At 40.0% G+C, this 25,520-nt stretch overlaps 1 protein-coding gene across 3 annotated transcripts in view; it reads left to right on the top strand.

The window, feature by feature from the left end:
• The first annotated feature begins 15,067 nt into the window (after positions 1 to 15,067).
• The window catches only part of Sphkap (SPHK1 interactor, AKAP domain containing), a 129,766-nt gene continuing 119,313 nt past the window's right edge, over positions 15,068 to 25,520 (top strand). The window contains exon 1 of one of the 3 annotated variants that reach the window (XM_021657576.2): positions 15,068 to 15,483. In XM_021657576.2, coding sequence (XP_021513251.2) covers positions 15,456 to 15,483 — 28 coding nt within the window. In that variant the 5' untranslated portion in view covers positions 15,068 to 15,455. The remainder of the gene's footprint in view (positions 15,484 to 25,520) is intronic. The other 2 variants (XM_021657577.2, XM_021657578.2) reach the window with 2 other exon arrangements.

Raw genomic sequence — 25,520 nt, 5'->3', positions numbered from 1 at the left:
TCATAGATCAGTAGGATTAACATGGTAAAAATGACCATCATAACAAAGGCCACCTAAAGATTAAATGCAATCCCCATCAAAATGCCAACACAATTCTTCACAGACCTGGAAAGAACATCCATCAACTTCATATAGAAAAATAAAAGGCCCAGGATAGCAAAACCAATTCTGTACAATAAAAGAATTCACGGTATCAGCATCCCTGATTTCAAGATATACTACAAAGCAATAGTAACAAAAACTGCATGGTATTGGCATAGAAACAGTCAGGTTGAACAACAGAACAGAATTGAAGACCCAGAAATAAACCCACACTCCAATAGGCACTTGCTTTTTGACAAAGAAGCCAAAACCATACAATGGAAAAAAGAAAGTATCTTCAACAAATGGAGCTGGTCTAACTACATGTAGAAAAATACAAATAGACCCATATTTATCATCCTGTACAAAACTCGAGTACAAGTGGATCAATGACTTTGACATAAAAACAAATACTCTAAATATATTAGAAGACAAAGTGGGGAAGAGCCTTGACCTCATTGGCACAGGAGACAACTTCCTGAACAGAACACCAACAGCACAGGCTCTGATATCAACAGTTAATAAATGGGACCTCATGAAACTGAAAAGCTCTGTAAGGCAAAGGACACTGTCAAGAGGACAAAATAGCAGCCTACAGATTGGGAAAAGATCTTCACCAACCCTATATTAGAGAAAGGGCTAATATCCAAAAACATACGAAGAACTTAAGAAATTAAACACCAACAAATCAAATAATCCAATAAAAGCGGGTTTCAGAGCTAAACGGAGAATTCACAACACAGCAATCTTGAATGGCTGTGAAGCACTTAAATGCTCAATGTCTTTAGTCATCAGAACAAATGCAAACAACTAAGATTCCATCTTACATCTATTAGAATGGCTAAGATGAAAACCTCAAGTGACAACACACGCTGGCAAGGAAGTTGAGAAAAGAGGACACTCTACTGCTGGTGAGAGTACAAAATTGTACAACCTCTCTGAAAATCAATATGAAGCTTTCTCGGAAAAGTACGAAAAGTTTTATCTCAGGACCCAACTATATCCCTCCTGGGCATATACCTAAAAGATGCTCCACCATCCAACAAAGACACTTGCTCCGCTATGTTCATAGTGGCTTTATTCATAATAGCCAGAAACTGGAAATAATCTAGATGTCTCTCAACTGAGGAATGGATAAAGAAATTGTGGTACATTTACACAGTGGAATACTACTCAGCTATTAAAAACAAGGAAACCATGAAAATTGCAGGCAAATTGATGGAACTAGAAAAGATCATCCTAAGTGAGGTAACCCAGACCCAGAAAGATACACATGATATGTACTCACTTATAAGCAGATATTAGATCTATAGTACAGGGTAATCATACTACAGTCCACAGACCCAGAGAAGCTAGGTAACAAGGAGGGTCCAAGGGAGGGTGCTGGAATATCACTCAGAATGGGAAATAGAATAGATAGCAGAAGTGAATGAAGAGAGGGAACTGAGCAGGAGATGGAATGGGGAGAGAAACTAGGGTGGGGTTCAGATGTGGGGAGACCTGGAGTGGGAGGCGAAAGGGCTGGGAACAAGAAGGGAAATGGGGGGAGTGACTCTCTTTGACAAGCTAGAGGCCTGCCACAGGGTAGACTCCTGGGAGGATGTGGGTGTGGTTCTAGCTGAGACTCATAACAGGGGCAGACATGGAGACTGACATGACCTCCTCCTAGTGAGGCAGGACTAGTGGAGGGGGGGAACAGCAACCCATGCACAAAACCTTTGATCCAAAAGTTACCCTGCCTACAAGAAGTGCACAGCTAAAAAGGGAACAGATTGAGGTAATGTCCAACAATGATTGACCCAACCTGAGACCCACCCGCGGTGGAGAGCCAGGCCCTGACATGACTAATGATGTTCTGCTCTGCTTGCAGATAGGATCCTAACATGACTGTCATCTGGGAGGCTCCACAGAGCATCAGAACAAGACAGATGCTGGGACTTGCAGGCAAGCATGGGGAGGAACTCGGAGATCCTGTGGAAGTGTTGGGGGGAAGATGTAAGGACCTGAAGAGGACAGGAACCCCACAAGAAGACCAACGGAGAGAACTAACGCAGACCCACAGGGGTTTACAGAGAATGAGACATAAGTAAGGCGCATGCGTATTCTCGACCTAGGTCCTCTGCACATATGTGGCCGATGGGCAGCTTGGTCTTCATGTGAGTTTCCTGGTAAATGGAGAGGCAGGAGCTGCTTCTATCATGGACTCTATTGCCTGCTTTTAGAGCACTTACCCTTGGCAGGGCTGCCTTGCCTGGCCTCAGTGGATGAGGATATCCTCAGTCCTGATGTGACTTGATATGCTTAGGAGGGTTAATACTGAGATGAGTTTTTCTTTGGGGGGGAAGGGGAGAGGGAAAGGGGAAGACAAGGGGGGCTTGGAGGAGAGGAGGGAGGGGGTACCTTGGGATGTAAAGTAAATAAACTTAAATTTTTTAAAAAATGTTAATTTTTGTTAAAAGAGAGATACAAGAATTCAATTCTCATTCTTCTGAGGCTAGAAAAGATCAAGACAGTGGGGTATTAAGGATATAGTACGGACTTACCTCTTGGTTCCGAAGCAGTCCTCTTGTATCCTGCCATGGTGAGGTGGTAGCATGTGGCCAATAAGAACACTAAGCTATCATGAAAGTTTTACCTTCGTGACCTCACCACTGCCCAAAGGCCACAGCCCCCTAATGCTCTCATGTTAGGAGTTAGGATTTCAATGAAAGAGGTTGTGCTGGCTACAACATTCAGACCAAAGAAACCAGACGGTAAGTGCTAAGCTGAGAGTGGGTTAGCAATGTTACCCCTGAAATGACAGGTCTGGAGCATCACAGATTATAAACAAACAAACAAGCAAACAAAAGCCAGTCATTGAAGAAGGCACGCTGCATGGACCACAGGAAACCATGTTTCTGTCCCTGACTTCATCTCTATTCATTCTTGCTCCAAATAAATACACTGAAATTTTCATTCTCAGCCCAAAAGGAAGGTTTCTTTGGATCAAGCAAATCTGCTCTTTCCATTTTAATTCTGATTCTTGAGGGTTTAGACTATTCACTCCTATTATGGCTTCCATGTTTTATTTACAAGCACGATTCACGCCCCTTACAATTCCTTTCAGGGAAAAAAATACAGAAAGTTCTTGTGAGGGCATTGTTACCTGATAGCAATGAGCAAAAACTCGAATTTCAATCAGGAAACAATCATATTTGTCTGGTATCAATTACTTAAGCTGCCTGTTTGCATCACTGAGTCACAAAGCTTTTTATCTTAGATTATATTTGTGTGAGCTACATGGCTCAAACATTTCAATCCAAACAAATTGCCAGCTTGGTCCGCTGAAAATTCCAAATATTCCAAACTTGTGATGTACAGCAGCAGATTATAGGAAAGCTGTAGGAGGTGATACTTCATCTACCCAGGAGAGATAGGAAGGCTCAAGAGCTGCTCTGGAACATTTGGTCAGTAACTCACACGTGAACATCTTGGAAAGCACAGCCCGGGTCCAGATCTGGTGCTTCATGCATGTCACTGCACATCCCAAACCTCGGACCTTCTACAACTATATGGTGCGGAATGCCTGGAAGACCTCTACTCTGCGTTCGTGTTCAGAGGCGATGGACAGATGGCAACCTCCTTTCTGCACCTGTGCCTTGCAATAAGTACTGATTGGTTTTAGATTCAATTTACTCTTTGTGAATTCTGGACAGATTCTAATGGACTTCTCCTCCATGGCATTTGGACAAACATGTCCACTAGGAATATAGCACCACAAACAGTAACACAAATGTATGTTTTCCACGCAAAAGGAAAGCTACAATTGCTTTCCTCTGCATACTGAACCAATTTACTTTCCATCTTTTTTATTGGTGTTTCATATGTAAAGTGAATTCTCACTGAGGAGGTTTCAGGAATAAATAAGGGACAACACTCTTATACCCAAACTAGGCATCTAACCGGGTTGCTGACAGGAAGTCTCATTCTTTAATTTCGATATTCAGAACTAGAAAAGCAATGCTTACCATCAGTTTATATTGCAAACCCAGCCTTATCTTTTCCTGACACTATAGTTCGCATTGTATGTCCATGCATATTGCAGTCAAAACAACTGCACATTTGTTCACAAAACTTGCTTATCATTTAGGTTCCTGTTTCAGAACTCCTTGTCCTTTCCAGCTTTAAAAGGCTGCACCTCAGGACTCTATGCAAGGTATTATCACTCTGAAATCTTTCATTTATTTGTGGATTTCAGAAACAATTCCAGATGCCAATCCAAAGAAAACATTAATACCCAGAATCATTGTATCTTCAAAAGCATACTCAGAATCAGACCATTCAAAAACATTCTAATCCATAGTCAAAAGCAGAATTCAAATCTTAATGTTTTCAATCCTGGTTGTATTTTTTTCTCATGCTCTATTATGTTAGTAGAATTTCTAAAGTCAGTCATAGAATTCTATTTTCTATAGCATTTTTTCTTATCATAAGAATTCAAAATAGAGTAGGAGAATTTTTCCAAACCTTATAAAGTCTGGTTTTGGTAGTAAACAAATATTTTTTAGAAGTTACAAATATTAATTATTTAGGACATTACATGAAGCTCCTTCAGGTATGAATAGCAAAAAGTTTGCTGCCACAGAGGCAAGTGTTTAAGCCAGCAAATATTGAACATCAAAAAATTTGTATTGAATAATAAGATAGCCTCAGTTATCAAAGTTGTGATACATAGGAGATATTTATTAAAATACATTGTGTTCTGGATTGTTAGACATAGTAATTATCAGCAAGAATTTTAATACTAGATTTAGCTCATTAGCTTTATAAGTTTATTCTCCTCAACAAAGTTATTCATTTGTGTAGCTCCCTTTCTGCATACACAAGCATGCGTGTGCTTGCATACAGATGCAGAAGGAAGGTGGTGAGCTGCCTGATTGCTACATGGTTTCAAGATTCAGGCTCCATCCATAAGGCTGGAGAGCTCATATATTAGACAGCATGGAACAAAAATAGGTAGAAAAAAAGACCGTGAATGGCAAGCGCTCTGATGGTGGCAGGGTCTTGAGTCCCTCCTTTCCTTTGTATTAACTACCACCAGAGGGACTGAGGCTTTGACACTATACCACCAGCAACACAAATCTAGGTTTCTCTGTGAAGCGCCTGAAGCCAGAGCAAGGAATACATCTAGTAAATGGATGATGTGCCTTTGGGATTCCTCTAGGCAATGGAAGGTCTGTTAGTGGGGGCAACATTATCCCTTCCCAGAAATTCTAAAAGTACCTGAGCTGTGGGGGAAAAGTACTTTTAACCCAAATTTAATTACATATTTTTTAATTACAAGAAATTCTGTGCAAATACTCTCCTGTTTTAGACCGAAAAAGTGATCCTCTAATTTTGTCTTCTAATCCTAATGACCTTTGAAAACATCACTGTGTGTATATAATAAGGCAAAAGGACTCCCTGTGTATGGTTAATTGAGAGTCCTTGAGATGGAAAGACAATTCTAGACTACATTGTCAGGCTCAAAATGTAACTATCGGGTTTGTATCAAAGGGGCCTCAGAAGAAAAAAAAATAATAATAATAATGCAGAGACAGAGGCAGCAACTGGAGTTCTGTGGTCTCAGCCAGGCAGACATGAGTGTATAGAACAGAAATAACGTGCTGTCTTGAAGCCTCTAGAAAGAGCAAGCCCTAGTCACTAAAGTTAACTTAAGGATGCTCAGACCAGAATCTGACCTTCAAAACTGTCCATTTGTGCCGTTTTAGGCCACCAAGTTTGCGGTAGTTTGTTATAGCAGCAGTAGAAAGCTAATACACTTCCCCTGTATATGTAGGTGTTTTATGGTGCCAGATAGCTCCTCTTGTACCCCTGTCCCGCCAGCCCACAGCCTGGAACACCGAGCGATTATTTTTACCTGTTGAAAACTCTGACCTCCTGAAGCTACCCTGTACTGAACCGTGGGAATAGTCAGCAAACAGGTTTAAGGCGGAGACGATGCGCTCGCATCTGCGCCTGCCTGCGAGGTGGTGACTGGGGTAGGAAGAGAATGGCGCGCTTCAAGTAAGGAATAACGGAAAAAAAAACCATCAGGCGTATCTGTCGGACTAACCCACACGGTTCACGGTGCTACGCGAACATACGTGGCTGCACAGCTGGTATTTTTTATTAAATATTAAAAGAGTGTAAAACAAACAGCACTTATAAGATTGAAAAGGGATTATTTTAGAATTAATTTATAATTGTGGAATAAGCATGAATATTTAATATTTAAATTCAACTATAGGGCTGAAAGAGTTCTGCCAGAACATTTTTCAGTTCATTATAGAAACTATGACTCTCATTAAAGGAATGAATTATAAGAGTGTAACTTATTCCTTCCATTTGAGCCAGCCCTTTTATGTCTGGAATAGCAGTTTTAAAAATAACAACCGTGCCACACTTTTAAATCCAATTTGTTTCCGAAGTTTCTCCCAGCTCCCACTTTTTCTCAGTACATCATTGCAAACTGTGCATTCATCAACATACATATTGACAATTGTCAGAAGTGTCGTCATGAGGCACATGGGAGGCCCCTGGCTGAAAAGGCGCTCAGGCCCATTCTCAGACAAACAAAACTTCACAACAAAATAAAATCCAATGCGCCCAGTACTTTCTGGGTGCTGCAAGTCCAGTAGAGGGGGGTGTTTGTCTCCTCTCTTTGCAGTAGACTGCATTTTCACATCACAAGCATGTTCTGTGGACTTGTGTGGTCCTTGGGGTTTGTACATTTGTTTGGTAGGAATAAATAAAGGACTACTGTGAACATGACGTCTCGCTAGAAGTTGTAAGGGTGTATGGAGAAAGCCTTTAAAGACAGACTACATGTTCAGCGCATGCATCACCTGTTTGCCAAGCAGAATATACACAGCTACAGCTTTGGGGCAAGACAAGAACACTCACCGTCTAGGTCCGGCTTTCCGCCGTGGCTCTTAAGCAATTCGCTCCTCCTGCCCGTTTTATGTTTCTAAAATGTGCTGCGGAAAAAGCTTTTTGAGATTTGCTATAGGCATTGCAGATGCCCATGGAGATTTTACGCATTAGGCTTGTCTCAGCGATGTTTACAGGGTGCCATTTTTGGAAACAGTGTCCAAATATTTGCTAGTCTTTATGAAATTTGAGCACCCCTGGAACTAACAGACATGGTTCCAGGGCTCAGGCTCATGTTCAAATAGGATATGCATTATGCTAAGTCAGCTGTTTTGAAATCTATGCAGTAACAGAATATCTCCGCAGTGGAGTTTATCAAAGACATGGGTAAGAGAGAAGACCAGTAAGAGACTACCCAGATAAGAATGACTACAGCTGGTCTTCCTGGTGGTGCCTTCCAATCTCACGGCTACCCTTAATTTTACAGGGACTATGTTCATTTCAATATTTCAATACACACTGCATCTCTCCTGTTACTCAACTATGCTAATGTGCTTAGAGTTACAGAGGTCATTTTCTTACACTTGCTTGTACAGGAGGATTGTTATCACTCATGCTTGCTCAGAAACATGGTTTCTCACGGTTGCTCAGAAACCACCCCTATCTAGTACTTCATGCAGTTTCTAGAGCTGTCATAGATGCTTGGGTCTGATGCTTCAGAATTCTCACAGGATGGCTCCTCAGATGTGTTCCGGAAATCAGAACCAAACCTTCTCCTTATTATTTTGAGACCACATTTAAGTAACAGCACATGGTGCCCTGGTAGGCCCCGAGGAGCTCAGATCTTGACAGTTGCCATCTGGCACCAGCTACCTGACTGCACCCTCTTCCTGCTTTTGTAATTGGTACATACCACATTTTGGAGAACAGTGTCACAAAAGCCACAGTTAAAGACTGTGACAAAGCTGAGCAAAAGAAGTCTGAAACTTTCATCAGAGGGGGCTACCGCTGGGATACAAAGTGAATAAATTGTAATAAGTAAGAACTAATTAATCAATTAAATTAAAAATAAAAAGGTCATTTCACGATGCCATATTGTCTGCTAGCTTGTTTGAAAAAGAATTTTCCCAATTGTTTAATATGCTGCACATGACCTTAAAAAGAAATCTGTAATTATTAGGGGCTTTTTAAACTTCATTGTTCGTTTCCAGTGGCATGTGCTGTGATCACTGGGAAATCTCAGAAAGTTCTACTTTGTTCTGTAAATGAATGCTGAGTCACAATAACTGGCAATTTTTAGGATCTTGAACGTACGTAGACATTTCCCTCGTCTCTTGGCAAGTTTTAGAGCCTATGCGTGACGTGTAAATTATAGACTGAGCCACTTCCCACGGACTCGTTTCTTGCTCAATTCTTTAACTTTTCCTTGTTCTTTTCCTTCTTTTTTCAGGAGGAAATATATACCATCCTTGTCAGATAGCTTGGCAGAAAAGAAACCATTATTAGTGTTCTATTAAGCACTGTCATAGCAGACCAAATGTCTCACCGTGTGTGCAAGGTGGGGAGGGCAAGACACTACTGTGATGCTTCTTAGGTGTGTCCTTAGTGCATTGGGGAATTGTAAAGGGCAAGCTGGAGCCTGCCAAATCCCCCAAAATGAAGAAAGGAACACTGCCATTATGAAGACAATGCCTCCATCCTTTGGGTACTACCCTGAAGCCCCAAGGTCATCATCTCATTGGAAGCTTTTCCAGTCACTCTTCCACATTTCATCTGGCTGTTGGCCAAGGACTTCTGCTAAGCCTTTAAAGTTCCTCTGGTCTGTTATGGGTTAAGTGTCTCTTTGTTAATACTATTTTATGTATTCTTTGAAATGGTCATATATGTATGTGTGTGTATATATAACACACACATTATCTATCTATCTATCTATCTGTCTGTCTGTCTGTCTGTCTGTCTATCTATCTATCTATCTATCTATCTATCTATCTATCTATCTGTCTATCTATCTATCTATCATATATCTTTCTTGATCACATCTATCCTGACCCTAGCTATAATTACTGTGTTATAGGTAATCATACAGTCTAGCATCACCTTGGTCTAATTAAGCCTTTGAGCCTAGGCAATGTCTTTGCTAACCCCTGTCACCACCCAGTGTGTACATCAGCAACAATGACTAATGAATGTCATGACATAATCAGCAGGAACAATGGGTTGAATACTTATGTCCTCCTAAACTCAATGTTGAAATCTAACCAGCATTATGAGAGTATTGGAAGACAAGGCTGTTTGGAGTTGACTAAAGATTTCTCATGAAGTTTCCTTATAAAAGAGGACTCAGAGTAGGGCATAGAGGTGTGTGCCTGTAACTTTAACACTTAGGAGGCTGAAGCAGAAAGAGTGTAAGTTCAAAATCATCTCTTATACCATATGAGAGAAAAAGTACCAACTATCAAGTAAGAAATGGGCTCACACTTAGACATAGACTGTGACAGTGTCTTGGCTATGAAGAAAAATAACTACAACTGTGAGAAATAAATGTTATTCCTTGTAGAGCTGTGATGTTCTGTGATAGCAACCCAAACAAACTGGAACAAGGGTATTTTGGAAATGATGAGACGAAATGAAAGTAGTCAAGTTTAATATTTTAGACTCTTCTAAGAAGAGAGATGTGAGCCCAGACACAATCAGGAGGTCATCTTCATAAATGGCTCACATCTCTGAAGAAATATTCTGGCATGTCACTCTCCCAGCTGGAGATGTGGGGGACCTCTCCCTCTCCCCACTAAGACTGACTATGGCAGGCAGAATTACAGTTATCTAGAGGTGTTCATGGTATGATTCACCCAAAACTGTGGATGTGTTACCTTACACAGTTAGAGAGACTCTGGAGATGTGATGAGGTGAAAAACTCTGAGATGTGATCACTCTGGGCTTTCCAGATGTTTTGATCGACCTCATGAGTCCTTGAAAGTCGAAAGGAGGACAGGAGTGTATGCCGGACAAATGGTATGCAAGAAGTATGTGGCTCACCATTGCTGGTTATGAAGGTGAACTGCCAAGAAATGCAGCAAATCCTAGAAGCGGAGAATGTCACCAAGTTTGAAGCCAGCAAGAATATGAGGACCTCAGCCTTACAAACACGAGGACCCACGTTCTGCCAATAAGACTGAGTGACCATTTGCTTCTCTAGAGTCTTCAGAAAGGAAAGTAGCCTGAGAACTCCTTGAGCTTAGCCTGTTAAGAAACAGATTTGTCTGGCTTCCAGACTGTGAAATTTTAAATTCTCCGATGCTTTATGCTAATGAAGTTCTGATAGGGTGTGTGTGTTTTGGAAAGGCTTATGCACGCATGCATGAAAGTCACATTGGTTGTCTTCCTCTGTCGTTCTGAACCTCGTTTCTAGTTTTCAGACAGGGTTTCTCATTCATTTTGGAGCTCACGGATTCAGAAAGACAAGGTGGCTACAAGGCTCCAGTGATGGTCACATCTCTCCCCTCCCTGTACTAGGACGGTATTTCTAGGCCACCATATGTATCTTTTCATGTGGGCATTGGGATCAGAACTCAGTTTGAGTGTTGGCTTGTTTGCACTTTTCTGCCTGAGTTATCTTTGATAATTGTTAATGACAGCAATAAAAAACCAACATAGTGATCCTCAAAAGTTTAGATGAAAAAAATCCAATAGTGTGAAAAAAGAAAAAAAGTAAAATCAGTGTCCTTGTGTCCTGGTGGAGTTTGAATACAAACATCACACTCTAGGCTTCTAAGGTCTAGACACCTGTAGAATAAAGAAACAATGTGGACCATTTATGAATCCAGTTTCAAGGAATCTTTTCTCTCTAGAAACATGTTCTAAAATTATTTTATTCAAAACAGAATATTTCATTAGTGGCAAGATTATGCTGGCACATCTGTTTATCCAATTCTGTCTACAAGGAGTTTACATCAGTCTGTCTTTTCCCCTTTCTCTCTCCCTCTCTTTCTCTGTCTCTCTCTCCCCTCTCTCTGTCTCTGTCTCTCTCTCTGTCCCTGTCTCTTTCTCTGTCTGTCTCTCTCACACAAATGTGTGTGTTTGTGTGTGTGTATCTTTGTGTGTTTGTGGGGGAGATAGAGACAGCTATTTATGTCTATAAAATATTATCTCTATATTTACATATGCATTTCTATACACGCACATACACACACAGAAATAGATACGTATATATAGCCTTCCTTCTTCTTATCTCTATGTTCACACTGGACTTTGATCTTTAGAAGGATGCTCCCTTTTTTCTTTAATTAAGAAAGTAAAAACAGAGAGAAGGGTCTATGTTTTTTTGGTAGGTTCTCTGCTGTTTACGTCATGCAATACACTAGCTGACAATATGACAACAAAATTAGGGGTTAGAAAGATGATTCAGTGGTTAAGAATATTTGCTTCTCCTTAAAAGAACCTAAATTCAGTTCCCAGCACCCATACTGAATGGCTCACAACTCCCTGTAACGCTAGTTGTTGGGAATCTAGTGTCATCTTCTGGCCTCCCCAGGTACGTGCCTGCATGTGGTACACATAAACACATGTATGTGCTCCAAGCTTCTTCGGAGTGATTGCCACATTCCACATTCCTGCGGTAATGGATGACTGATAATAGACTCTTTTTTTTTTTTCAATGCAGTTTATTCAGGAACATTGAACAATCCTCGGACCCTGGGGAAAGCCAGCCCACAGCCCAAACAGCCCCTGGGTAGCCAACCCAGGCGTGCCACGGGGGCAATGCAGATAGGTCCACATACATGGAAGCAAGCCAGATCCTCAGCCTTAGCCAAATGTGGAATTGTTCATGACAGAGAGCACTCACCATCGGGAAGGTGGAAGGCGGAAACCAGCTCCATCTTTAAGGCACAGCATTCCGCAGCTCTCTACAGTTCCCCCTTTTTGCCTTAGACGCATCAGGCAAGAGTAGAGGTCCGATCTCTGATATTAGAAATAAATTGGGACTTTGTACAGATGTTCATTTAGGTGTCATCCACCCAAAGAGCATCAGACCCGTCCGATACCTTTTTCTCAGAGGCGGGACCTGGGGCACCAACCCGCATGCAATCAGACATGCTCTTCTCTGGGTCCAAAGCGGCTGACCCTGAGTGCAGTGCTTAGCCTCGCATCCTGAGCGCATCATTTTAGCTTTTTATGGTATCCAACCATGCTTGGGGAGAATGTCCCGCTTCAATGGCTGTAAAGGCCTGAATGATGATAATAGACTCTTAATTAATCAACGGTTGGTTTGTTTCTCTTTTCCATTCCATCATTCTGATAGGTATACAGTAACATATAATGGTTTCAGCCTGCGTTTTTCTGATAGACGATAGTGCAGATCTTTTATTGTGAATTTATTTTTATATCACTTAAGTCCTTATTCATGAGTTTGTCTGCATTCGATTTTTAACAAGTTTTAAAAACGTTTTACTCTTTTACCAAATATCGTGTTTGCAAACATATTCTCCCAAACAACTTATCTTTAAATCTTTTCACTGGATATTTCTCAGATCAAATAATACATGGGTTTAACAAATTTTCTTTTTTTAGACTGTACTTTTGGTGTAAAATATAAGACTTTTGCTTAGTCTTAGAGCTCATGTTTTATAATAAAAGTGTTTGAGTTTTGTTTCCAATGTTTAATTACAATCTATAATCCACTATAAGGTGTGTTTTATATAGTGACAGTCTCTCTCTCTCTCTCTCTCTCTCTGTCTCTCTCCGTCTCTCTCTCACGGGTGTCCAGATTGCAGCATTATTTGCAGAGGAGGCTAGAAGAGGGCAGCTTATTTTTCTTCCTTTGAGTTGCTCTGCAACATATTTGTGCCACATATGTAATGATTTTTTTAATTTGTTTTACTGATTTTGCATCCATGATTCCACCTAGTATGTGCCTAGAATTACTCTAAGATGGAGTATTATAGACTAATTTCTATTCCACCTTGATTTTCTAACAGTTTTATTTCATTTTTTTTAGATTTTCTGGCTCTCTTCCATTTCCATATACATTTTATAATAATCTTGTTGGTATCTGTAAAATGGCCTTGCAGATAGGAAATATGTCAAATCTAGTATGAGTTTGAGGAGATCTGATATCTTTACTGTACTGAGTTTTCAAGTCCTGCCACAGCAGGTCCATGTAACTGTCCATAGTCTCTGATTTCTTCCATTAGAACCCATTAGAATCTTGTCCCTTTCAGGCACCAGTCCTGTATGTGTTTTATTAGATATTAGTAGGCTGAGTATTTCTTTGTTTTGCTTTTGAGTAAATTTAAGTGATACTTTAACTCAATGTCCATATGGTCATTATGAGTATACAAAAATAATATTTTACATTTTTCCCTTTTTAATTTATTTTTTATTTATTACAATTTATTCCCTTTGTATCCCAGCTGTAGCTGCCTCCCTCACCCCTCCCAATCTCTCCCTCCCTCCCTCTTCTCCCATGCCCTTCCCACTAGTCCACTGATAGGGGAGGTCCTTCTCCCCTTCCATTGACCCTGGCCTATCAGGTCTGTTTGCATTGTCTTCCTCTGTGGCCTGGTAAAGCTCTCCCCACCCCACTCCCCAGCTACTTTTACCATTTCTGTCATCTCAGTTGGGAGTTCTACTCACTGCTTTGTGTAATTTTTTCTTTGGTTTGAAATCTTTCTGGTTGTTAGCCTGATGAATAATTTCCTCAGAAAGCCTGATGGTAATGCAGGTAATGTGTCTGAAGGCTGAGTCTTAAGTGATTGTTTGCTTCAGCCAGCTTCCTGCAGGTCAAAGCAGGCAGGGCAATGCTGCCCTATGATTGCCAATGAATCAACCCTTAGGCTCCCAGATTACTTCCGGAAGGGGGAGCCTTTCTCATCTCTGCCTTTCAAAGTTGGGACAGAAAGCTCTGTTCTGGCCTCACTGACATCACCCTGGCTATGACTGCAGAGATGGGCATCAAAGCTATCACATGACTTCACTACTCCTCGAAATTGCCATCATGGTTCCACTGACCTGAAGGTAGGGGGCTGAGCACAGGTTGCTAAGGGCTGTAGGAGCCAAAATTCTCCCGACCTACTTTGCCCTCATCGCCTCTATGTGTGGTGTTTGTGTGGCTAGTTAGGAGAACCCACTGTTGGCGTCTGATTGTGAAAATGTCCATTTCACAGGTACTGTGCTCAGAGTGGACAAGAGGAGGGCAATGCTGCTTCTTTCTGGAGGGTATGGAAGTCCTGCTCCACACTTAGTCTTTGCTGCACTATCTGGTCCAAGGAATGACTTGCAACCTTCCCAGCCAGCATCCTGGAATGTGAACTTCCCCTTAGCCTCTGATGCTACAATTCAGAGTGGGATTTTTCTCTTCTAACATTCTGCCATCGTGAAGCATCTGTACATTTTCTGCCTGGCTAGGCTCTCTCTGTCATTTGGCTAGAGGCCCCACTCCCACTCCCACCATATTTTTGTGGGTCCAGGTCCCTAGTTGGTCTCCATGTTAGTGCCAGACTTTTTTGCTATATACAATTCATAATATAGAAAGCCCTAGCTTTGCTTGCAAAAGGCAAAAGGGAAATTTTATTTATTCCATTTTCCCATTCCTGGAAGTCCTGAGGTTTTCATTTTTAGTTTGCTTTTCAATTAGAAAAGAAAGGGCAGAATGCCCTATGCCCTCATGTTAACAGACAGTTGCTACCACTGGTATCCTGATTTCATTCTCCCTTAAAAATAAAGGCTGTTTCTGCTCCAGGAAATGCTGAGTAGACCAATAGAGCATCAGAGACGCTTGCCTTTAGGTTCTGAAAGCTGCCTCAGAAGGACGGCCACTGTCACGAGTTCTGAGACCTTTTTTTGATCCTAGGGTCTAACAGGTGAGAGATGGCAGAGTGCCATTTAAGGAAAATGAGTTGGGGAAGATGGGAGAGAACTGAAACAGAGCAGGATACCTACAAGAAAGCAAAAAATCTGGGTGCATTGACACAAGTCCACACATGCACCTCCTGTTTTGTTATAGAGGACGAACAGAAAGGCTTCCAGGGGGAGTGTGCACCACTGTGGGGGACAGGGGGAAGCTGGAACCGCCAGAAGTGAGCCTGTGAATGCCGCCAAGTGGGTGAACAAGTTCAGGGCTGAGACCTGGTGTTCACCACCGAGGTCGAGGGGCGGGGACTGAACTAAGGGGAGGGGAGTGAGCAGGGAGCAACAGTGAAATGCTCTGTAGTCAGTCTCCGAGAAAGGAGACCTGAGAGGAAGGTGGGAATTAGGCTGAAGGATCGCTTCTACCTATCTCCAAGATCTGAGCAGACCGCAGGAGGCGCCACCAGGACGTCTCTGCAGCGCTTGGTGGCCAGGGAGGAGCGAGCGTCAATCTCTGCTGCTGGTCTCAACCAGCCACCGCTGCTCCCGCCTGCACGTCTCTGTCCCCAGCGCAGGGCGCTTGGCTTCTTAGCCTTCCCCTGCGCTGTCAGCTTTTCTCTACCCTTGATCAACCATGGATGTCAACTGCCTGCTTTCTGTGCAAAGGTAAGACTCGCTTCCTCATCTGCCTAATGCGATGTTCCTCAAACTCCGCTGGGCACTGGAGATCACAGGCAAAGTTGCTCCATCTTTGTTCTGCTAGAGATTCCCATGGAAAAGTCGGGCGCCAGCACCACTGAGCCTTAGGATCAGCCCTCAGGGGACCTTGGTCCCTCTTAGCTACCCCACTGGGCTGACAGCTGGGTGGGGCCTGTGTGCTGGAAGTGCCAGATGGAGGCCAGCCAGGTGCCTGCCTCTAAGGTTGGGGGGATTAAGGTCTCCTCTCTCCAGCGAGGTACCGGGAACCGGACTTTTAACTGTGTTCCCTGAAGCAGTTTTGTGCCTCAGCGCGGAACGGTTTCCTAGGTGGGAAACAGAGACCTGAGGGATCAAGACCAAAGTCAGTTTATCTCCAGTTCTATTGATCTTGACCTGGATTAGTGTTTGGGGTTTGGGGGTTAGCTACAGTGTCCTGTAGGATGGGGTGGGGGGAGGCGAGACCTCTTAGGTCTTTCTCTGACACCTAACCTGAGCCCACCTGTGATCCTGGGCAGAGGAGACCTCGTAAGTCCTTTAGAATCTCTGAAGCACTCCCCAATTCCACCTAGTACCTGAGTCCCCTTCCTAGACAGGTAAGTGCAGCCACCTGAGGGATCTGGTTACAGTGTTTTGTTTGGTCGGTCTCCTCCTGTTTCCCTTCCCATTGCTTCTGCTCTCCTCAGGCTCCACTGGAGGATTCAAAAGCCTGTAATTTTTGTTCTTCTCCTTATAAGTCTCTTGGGGTTGAATTGGGGCTGTGGCTCAGTGCCGCCCAGCTGAGCAGGTAACAGTGAGCCCTTTGTGCTATGCCCAGCATGGGGCTGAGCATTCACAGTTCACACCTAGAGCTCCTGGCGAGTTGAGTGCAACAACCTGGGGTGTCTGTTGTCAACCATCTCAGTCCCACTTTTCATCTTTCAGGGCTCAGGGGCGATCTTGTATGCTTACTTCCTATCCCCACCTCAGCCCCAACCAACCAAACACAGCTGTAGTGTAGCTATCAGCTGACACTACCAGGCACTGAAGTAAGTACTTGTGGCTCAGATTCTTGGATTGCATTGGAACACAGCAAGACCCAACACTCACAGACTAAGGGTCACACACCTTAGCCCAAGACAGGGTGGGAGCTGGGATAGAGAGAAAGGTACAGGGGTTACATACCGCCCTTCAGAGGATCAGAGCCTGCTGTCCACAAACATGAGTGTTTATGCTGTGGGATAGAATCGGCCTTCCCAGCTTGCCATCCTTAACACAGCTCTGCAGACTTAAAGGCCTGTGAGTTTTCTGCAGAGTGCCTAGGGCACCTCTTAAGTGAGTCTAACTCTCTGGCTCACCCAGGAGCAAATGACAGACTCTCTCTATTCCAGCCTAATGTCTGAGAAAGGAAGTAGGTGCAATGGGAGGGGAGACTTTAAAAGCTTAAACATAGCCAATATTGTTGAATCTAGGTAAAAGTATAACACGTTTTAAAAGCAGAGTTTGTTAGCGCTTTACTGTTTACGACTTGGAGAAATGGTCCTTAGAAGTGACAGGTTGAGGGCTGGGGTGCAGCTCACTTAGAGAGCCTGTGGTGCTTAAGTCCAGTTCTCAGTTCTCCACCTCACTCCCACAAACCAAAACGGTGAACTAAGTAGTCACAGCATTCAAAACAAACAAACACAACAACAACAACAAAACAAGATCTTTTCATAATGAATCGTATACTTTAAATCGTCATGACTGTGGTTCAGTCATGACTCAGTTTCCTTCTAACACTGGAACGCTTCCTAATATATTAGAAATACACCATTCCAATAATTTATTAAGATCTTTTCTAGTGTAGTACCAAAAAGTGGTTTCATAAAGAGTAAACTAGTTAGAGACCCATATCTGAATCTTAATAACATATTTCCAGAAATAAGCCCCACTTACTCACCAAGAAACTCATTTCCTCTAAGTCAGCGTCCTTATTCACTCTATTTTAGTGCAAGTAAAGATTAGAGCCTTTCATAAGATTTTGTGGGAGGCCATACGAATTAACTTTTCATAGATATGTAAAACAAAATTAGGGTTTGAGTTGACACCTGTATGCCCTGTATTAACCACAGGACTTGTTTCTGTAAGCTTGAATTTGAAGATCTGATAATTTGATATTGTACACAAGTGTTTTTGAGAATATGGCAAGATGATGAAGTAACAAAATTATTACTGGTCAAGAATGCATTGTACAAATCTGAGACATTCTTTCTATCTACTTAAGTGAACGATTAAGATACCATCATTTCTTTTAAGCAAGATAAAATAATTCAGACATCTATGCACAGAGAATGCACAGAGAAAACATGATTTGGGAACACAGTGAGTTAATTATTGGATACTTTGTGCTGTTGGTACTTTTTACTTTCTTGGTGATTTCAGTTAAAACAGAATATAAAGGGATAGTAATCAAGCAATACTCTGTGGTGAGTGATGTCAAAACAGAATTTGCATAATGATTCGGTAACTATAAAACATGTACTTTTAACAAAGAAAATGTTGGCAGTTCTGTGACTTAGTATATTCCGTTAACCTTGTATTTGAAAAGGTTTCACTTTGACTATGAAGCTTTTAATTTTCAAACGTGTAATAAGTTGTATGAAGTGCATTTCAGATTTCTTTAAAAAAATCACTGCATATAGAAGCCAAGCATGTTGTCAGCTAGGGACAGAGCTCATTTATGGAGCCATGCATGCATGAAGCCCTAAGCCTAGTACTCAGTTTCAAGAGGAACTTCATCCTCCAAGAGAGAAAATAAGCAGTAGGGAAATCAATACCCTCACAGCAGATGTATTATAAGCCCAGAATTCATGTTCTTTTCTGGCTAGTAGTCTGGTAGAAATAAAATGTTTCAAAATACAAAGGTTTTTGGTTTGGCTTGGTTTATTTTCACAGCTAAAGGTTTGGGGAACATTCTTATTCTTCACCTACCTGTTTTTTGAAGTTTATTTGATTTGCTAAATCATATAAGTGTTTAGAGGGAAAAAAAAAGAATCAATATTCTTTCCCAAGTGTTTTCTGCACCACACTTATTTCTGTATTATGGTTAGCCTTTACACACGTAAGCTAATATTGTTTACTTGAGTAACTGTATGCACAGCAATCGTGTTTAGACTTTATTGTCATCCCATAGAGTAAATTATTTGATCATCACATCCTTGGGAGTTAATTATAACAAACATTCTACTTCCTAGCAAAAACTCTGAAGCCCAAGAAAATTAAATAAGGCAAAGATTGAATGTAGAAATCCTTATAAATAACATCGGGAACACCTCACAGTTCTTCTGTATTCAAATTAGTTTTTTTTATATTGACCATAAACTCATACTTTTTTTTTTTTTAAGAAAAGAGAAGAAATGCTAGCATAGCTTTAATGCTAACATCATTGTCGGACAGGTGGGGGCAGCCTAAATGCAAGATGATCTTTGAAGAAGCAAGCTTTGAAAATACCTTTAAAAAAATTACAAGCAAAACATTTTTTTATCTACATCATAATTGAGCTAGGATTCAAAGGTGAAGAATTATTCTGTTTCCAAATGCTTACATTTTTAGACTTTATAGAATTTTTCTTTTTGATTTGGTTGGCTTTCTGGATTCTGTTTTGATCATATTTTTTAATATGGGCCTATGGAAACCAAATGTTCATTTTGATATATGTGTGGATATATATATATATATATATATATATCAATAATATATATATATTATTGATTTCATTGTCCTGTAATTTTATTTAATGTAGCCTTAAGCTTAATTTAGCAACATATCACTCATATTGTTATGACCCAGGAGGAAAAACTATTTTTAATGTACAAAACAACTCCAAATTGTATACTAAATTAAAGTTGCCCATCAATATATTTTCAATGAATGTTTATAGGTTTTCAAATTCATATAGAAAGAGAAATGCAGAGGCATAGCTTTATTTCTGTGTCCTCTTTACCAATGAGCCTAAGGAAGCCCTTGCCTCTACTCTCTGAATGGTAAGAGGGCAGGGGTAAGGGTCACTTATGTGCAGCCCTGACTGTTAGGTGAAGCTTTCCCTTGAGTGCAACATTCTCTCCCCGAATCCAGCACTGAACTGCATCCATACCCCTGGGTTCATAAAAGCCAGGGTGCTTCCACTCCAGAAGTAACTTCCTATAGAAAGAGAAACTAAGAGTTAGGAATCTAGAAGAATGTACAAGATTCAAGATGTTGACAGCGCTTTTGAAAAATGGGCACATGGCAAAGAAACAGGAATTGTCAAAGCGATTTCTAATCAAAACACCTTTATAAATACTCATGAGGTCCACCATTAACATTTCACTGTAATGGCAACTTTTATGGGCACGTGGCCTCCATTCTGTGGTTCCATTTTAAAATATGTATGTATCAATTGTTAAATAACCACCCTGTAAGTAATTATCAGATTAGAGAGCTTCTTGTTGGCTAACATTACCCAGCTGAATGCCCTTTGTCAGTGGGAAAGTTATCTCTACATGGAGTTTTAGGACAGAAAGAAGAAATGGTGGTGCATTTGATATTAGAATGTTTATGCCCTTTTCAGGAATTAACATTAGTCATTGTCTATGTAAGGAGCCCATCGGCACCTCTTGGATTTTCTGACATGTCCAGGGAGTATACTGGTCATCCGGGTCCTTTTTGATTATAACCTTCTACACCGTCACACCTTCTATTACATCAGTGATTGTCAATTAGGCACTATATGAATGAATGTGTAACTCCCTTGTGAGAATAAAAGAAAAAAAAGCATGTGAAAGAACCAAAACAATAATTCTATTTAAAAAAAAAAAAAGGTGAGTTTGAAGGAAGGGTTGGTTTCTCTTTAAGATTCCCCATAGGTGAAGAGAAACATGTTTATAAAAAGGACTTCAAAAGGTTACTTTTTGGTACATAGAGTAACACAGCACCTAAGAGCACAGCCCTGCCTCCTAGCTATCTGTTAAATACCTGGAAGCAAGACTTCTATGAACTCTGTGATTATGTTCATCATGTGACCTAAGGAATAACAGCAGCTTTTGTGAGATGAGCTGAGACAGCCTTGTGTGCAAAGAATGAGGAACAGTGAGTCCCTGTTTTGTGATTTCCTTGGGGTCATACCTAAAAACAAACAAACAACAAAAACAACAAGAAAACCTCCAGGTGTGACTGTTCGGTCTTCTTTAACTGATATTTGTAAGATACTCTCGATGCTCTCCTGGCTTATCTTTTTCTAATCGATCTCTTCATATTTAAAGTTGCTTGCTGGAGACGGGGTGTCAGGACCTACCTTTTAAAACCTCATTTGATAATCCCTATTCACGCAACTAGCTGATTCACGGACATGAACATGGCGCATGGGCTAGGCTGAAGTCTACCATCCAGTCAGGGACTTTCTATTTGTACAATCCGCCCTCCTTTTAAATCTAGTTTTCTTTCTGTCTGCCTTTTTTGAGTTTAGTTGGAAAGTGTTTCTAACTCCATGCTAGCTCCTCCAGTGATTAACTGTTTACATTTTGCTAGAGCAAAAGTTGATACTACAGTTTAGAATGCATATCTTTAATTCATCAGAATCTACTTTCAAATTATAATGTATCACCTCACATCCAGTGCAAAGTTTTAACTGTACATTCAACTTCTCTCTTGTAATATTTTAGCCTTAAACATGACATAAGCACTCTGCTTCTGTATTTATATTAATTCACCTACTTTAGAATACTCAGAAACAAGAAACGTTTGATGCTTTTTCATTCACTTCTGAAGTTTTTGATATTTTGCTTGTATAGAATTGGGCTTCTGCCTATGTTACATTGCTTCTGTTCAAAAAAGTTCCTTCAATAGTTCCTGTGGATGAGGGCCTGTCAGCAAGGAATGTTCCACTGTACTCATCTCATAAACCTTATTTCTCCTTGACTTGCTGAAACACACTCTTGATAAGTATACAGTTCAAGGTTGAATGCTATTTTTGAGTAGTTTTGGGATTAGTGTGAAAAGTAAAGGTTTCCCTGTGGCATTTTCTTTCATATTTTGTTCTTCTTGGTCCATCTCCTCCACTCCACTCTTCAAACACCCACGCGTCTTCTGCTGGTCCACTTCTTCCCTTTCCATGTCTGGCTTTTTTGGTTCCCTCTCCTTTAAAAACCTCACCTCTCATGATCCCCTTTCTAGTTTCACCACCTATATTTCCCCACATGCAAGTAAATGCATGTGTATATATAAGTAAATCTAAGAGCCATGTGTAAAAGAAATCATGTATCTTTTTTGCTCCTTTCTGAATGTAGTAGTCATTTTAGGTAATGATTCCTGGTTCCATCTATTTTCCTGATTTTTCATCATTTTATTTGCCCTGTGGATGAATAAAATACAACTGTTGTTACGTTTACTGCATTCTCTTCTCTATCCACTCATTGGTTGGTAAACATCCCACTGGTTCCCACTTTTAATTTATTGTGACTAATGCCGCAAAATATATGCAAGTGTCTCCCAGAAGAATAAGTGAATCATAGGGTAGTCTTTTTTTTTTTTTAGAAATCTTCATAAGGCTTTCTAGAGTGGCTACAGAAGCTTACAATCCTGCCAGCAGTACACAAGGGCTGATCATTTCCCACATCTTCATCAGCATTTGTTGTTATTTTCTGGGTGTTAGACATTCTAACCAGGGTAGGATGAAATCTTGAAATAGTTTTCATCTCCATTTTTGGCAACTAGAGATGTTGAACATTTTAAAATCTTTGTTAGCCATTTGTGTTGTTTTTTTTCTTTTGAAAACTGTTGAGTTTACTAGCTCATTCATCGGTTGGAAAATTTGTTTTTCTGTATTTAAGTTTTGTAGTTTTTTATATATTTAGACATTAAAAACTAAGATCAGAAGGAAGGAGAGGAGGACCTCCCTTATCAGTGGACTTGGGGAGGGGCATGCGCAAAGAAGGGGGAGGGAGAAGGGGAAGATGGGACCCAGAGGGGAGGAGGGAGGGGCTTATGGGGGGATACAAAGTGAATAAAGTGTAATTAATTAAAAAAAGAATAAAAAAAGAAAAGAATTCATCTAGATCATTAAAAAAAAACACATATTTACTACTTTCTCAGGACTCCAATGGAGTCAATTCCTATAAAGTGAATAGTTTTTCACTTCATGAGAAATGTTAAGTTTTAATAAATATCTTTTATCATCAAAAAAATAAAACATATCTTCTGTATATAGACAAAGATCTTTCTACTAGTCTGTAAGCACCCTGTTCGTTCTGGTGTTCGTTCCTTTGCTGTGAACAAGTTTTAAATTTAGTTTAATCTAATTGGTCTATTATTGTCAAAATTATTTATGTGCTGAGAGTCTTTTTCAAAAAGCTTTTGTCTGTGATTATATTGACTTTTTTTTAAGGTTCCTGCTAGCAGTTTCCACATTTCAGGTCTTATATACAAATCCCTTTTATTAAACATATTTAATAAAGATCAATAATAATATAAAATAAATAGTAAAGTTAATATTAAAATAAATATTATTTTCATTTTCGTGTTGTATGTGTCTGTGTCTGAATGTGTCTATACACACCATGTGAATGCATGTGCCTGCGAAAGTTAGAAGAGGGTGTCAGATACCCTGGAACAAGTTATAGACAGATGCAGGTACTGGGAACCCAACCTGGATCCTCTGCAAGGACAGCCAGTGCTCTCCACCTCAGAACCACCTCTTGTGCCCTGAAGGCGTGCTCTGAACGAGATGAGATTTCTGAATAGAGTTTGGTCTTCCTGTGTGTGCAGATCTAGTAACCATCTCTTGAGGATGTTGTGCTTTTTCAAATGCATTTTTGTTGTTTGTGTTAAAAATTAGATTATAGCTATATATGTGTGTTTTCCCAGTAACATTTTTTTTGAAGATGTTGACCTGGTTCCAATGTGTTTTTATAATTTCACCAAAAATAAAAAATAAAAAATAAAAATAATGAGGCCGTTGTATCTGTGTGGGCTTATTTCTTGGTTATCTATTCTGTTCCATTGGTCTACATCTCTTGTTTTGTGCCTGATCAAGAAGCCTTTGTCACCATGACAATACTGTATGATCTGAAGTCAAGTATCTAGATACCTGCAGCATTATTATTTCTGATTATTATTTCTGATTATGATTGTTCTGGCTTTGGGGGAAGATTCCCATGTGTTTCCACATAAATTTTAATTTATGAATCTTAAGGCTTCCAAAATTTTCTAGTTCTCTGAAGACTATCATTAGAAATATATATATATATATATATATATATATATATATATGGAAACCTCTTTAGTAATGTACTATTTTCACAATATTAAGTCTACTAACTTCACAATTCAATGAGACAGAAAGGTCTTTCTGTCTTTTAGAATATTCAAGATGTTTTTTCTTCATTCCCTTAAAGTTTTTTGATTTAGAGGTCTTTTATCTCCTTGGTTATATTTATTAGCAGTTTTCTTATTTTTATTTCTTTTTTATTTTTATTTTTTGGTTTTTTGGTTTATCAAGAGAGGGTTTCTCTGTGTAGTCTTGGCTGTCTTGGACTTTCTTTGTAGACTAGGTTGGCTTCAAACTCCCAGAGATCCTCCTGCCTCTGCCTCCTTGAGTGCTGGGATTACAGGCTTGTGTTACCCTGTCCAGCTTTCATGGCAAGTTTGTCACTGGCGTGCAGAAAAGCTACTAAGTTTTGTATATTAAGATTATGTTCTGCTACTTGCTGACAGAATTCAGCAAAGATTTAACAGTTTTCTTGTGGAGGATTTTTGTTTGTTTGTTTGTTTTTTAAGAATAGGATTGTATCAGCTGCAAGTAGGGATCCATTTCTTCCTTTCCTATTTGTATCCCTTTTAATTTTCTCTTGTATTGTTGTTCTAGCTAAGATGTTAGTGCTACGCTGAATGAGTGGAGAAAATAAGAATCTTTGTCTTGTTCAGTCTTTCTTTATTTAATAGAATGTTGACTGCAGGTTTGTCCATTATTATATTGAGATATGTTCCTTCTATTTTATATTTTTGAGATAATTTTCTTGAATGGATTTTTAAATTATCAACTGTGTTTTTTTTCTGTATATATATTAAGAAAACCATATTGCTTCTATCCGTAAGTCTGTTTATGTGGCGTATTATACGAATGATTTGCAAATGTTAAACTAAGTAGATGGTGATGATGAGTATCCGCCATCCTCATCATGATTATTATATATCTCATCTCTTCCTAAAGAATGCTTCTAGTGACTGCCAGGTAGAGGTCTTCCTTGTCTCTTCTGATTAGTTTCTTTATCAGATGTGAGAATAGCCTTCCTCATTCATATCCACCTGCCATTTGTTCAGTACATTGGTGGGTTTATACCCTTTAACTCTATGTTTGCCAATCAGATGTGTTTCTTGGAGACAGCAGATAGTTGAAGCTTTGTTTTAATTCAGTCAGCTAGTCTGTATTTTTTAAATGCCAAGTTAAGCCTATTTGCATTTATTAAAGTTCTTATTGAGACGAGTTTGCTATTTTCAACTATTTTGTTTTCTTCTTATTGTTGCTCTCAGTTGAAATGCTCTTTACTTACTTACTTCCGTGCTAGTGTCAGAAGTTTGTTGGTTTACTGTGTGGACATGTTAAGTTTCTTCCGTGTTCTTCTCTGCTCATCTCTGGACAGCATATCTAGTCCTTTGTTGTATATCTCTATCTGGGTCAATCTCTCTCTATTTTGCTGTTCTCATCACAGCATTATTAATTTCCATGCCATCTATCTTTTGTTCCTTCTTACCTTTAAGATTTTCTTTGCCTTGTTTAGAGAAATTTGAATATAATGAGCCAAGGAGTGATATGGCAAAATCCATATTATATTAGCCTGTCTTATGTTCTCTAAACTTCTTGGATTTATGACTTGGTGTCAATTATTGATTTAGAAAACAGTCAAAATGATTTATGTTAACCTATTTCCTACCTTGCTCTGTTTCTTACTTTTCCTCCAACTTCAACTTTTCCTTAGCTTAGTTGAATCAACTGGTGATTGGCAAAGACCAATATT

This window comes from Meriones unguiculatus, chromosome 15, assembly GCF_030254825.1.
Source record: "Meriones unguiculatus strain TT.TT164.6M chromosome 15, Bangor_MerUng_6.1, whole genome shotgun sequence".
Lineage (NCBI taxonomy): Eukaryota > Metazoa > Chordata > Mammalia > Rodentia > Muridae > Meriones > Meriones unguiculatus.
The sequence above is the reverse complement of the archived record's forward strand: the minus strand, read 5'-3'. Positions and strand labels throughout refer to the sequence as shown.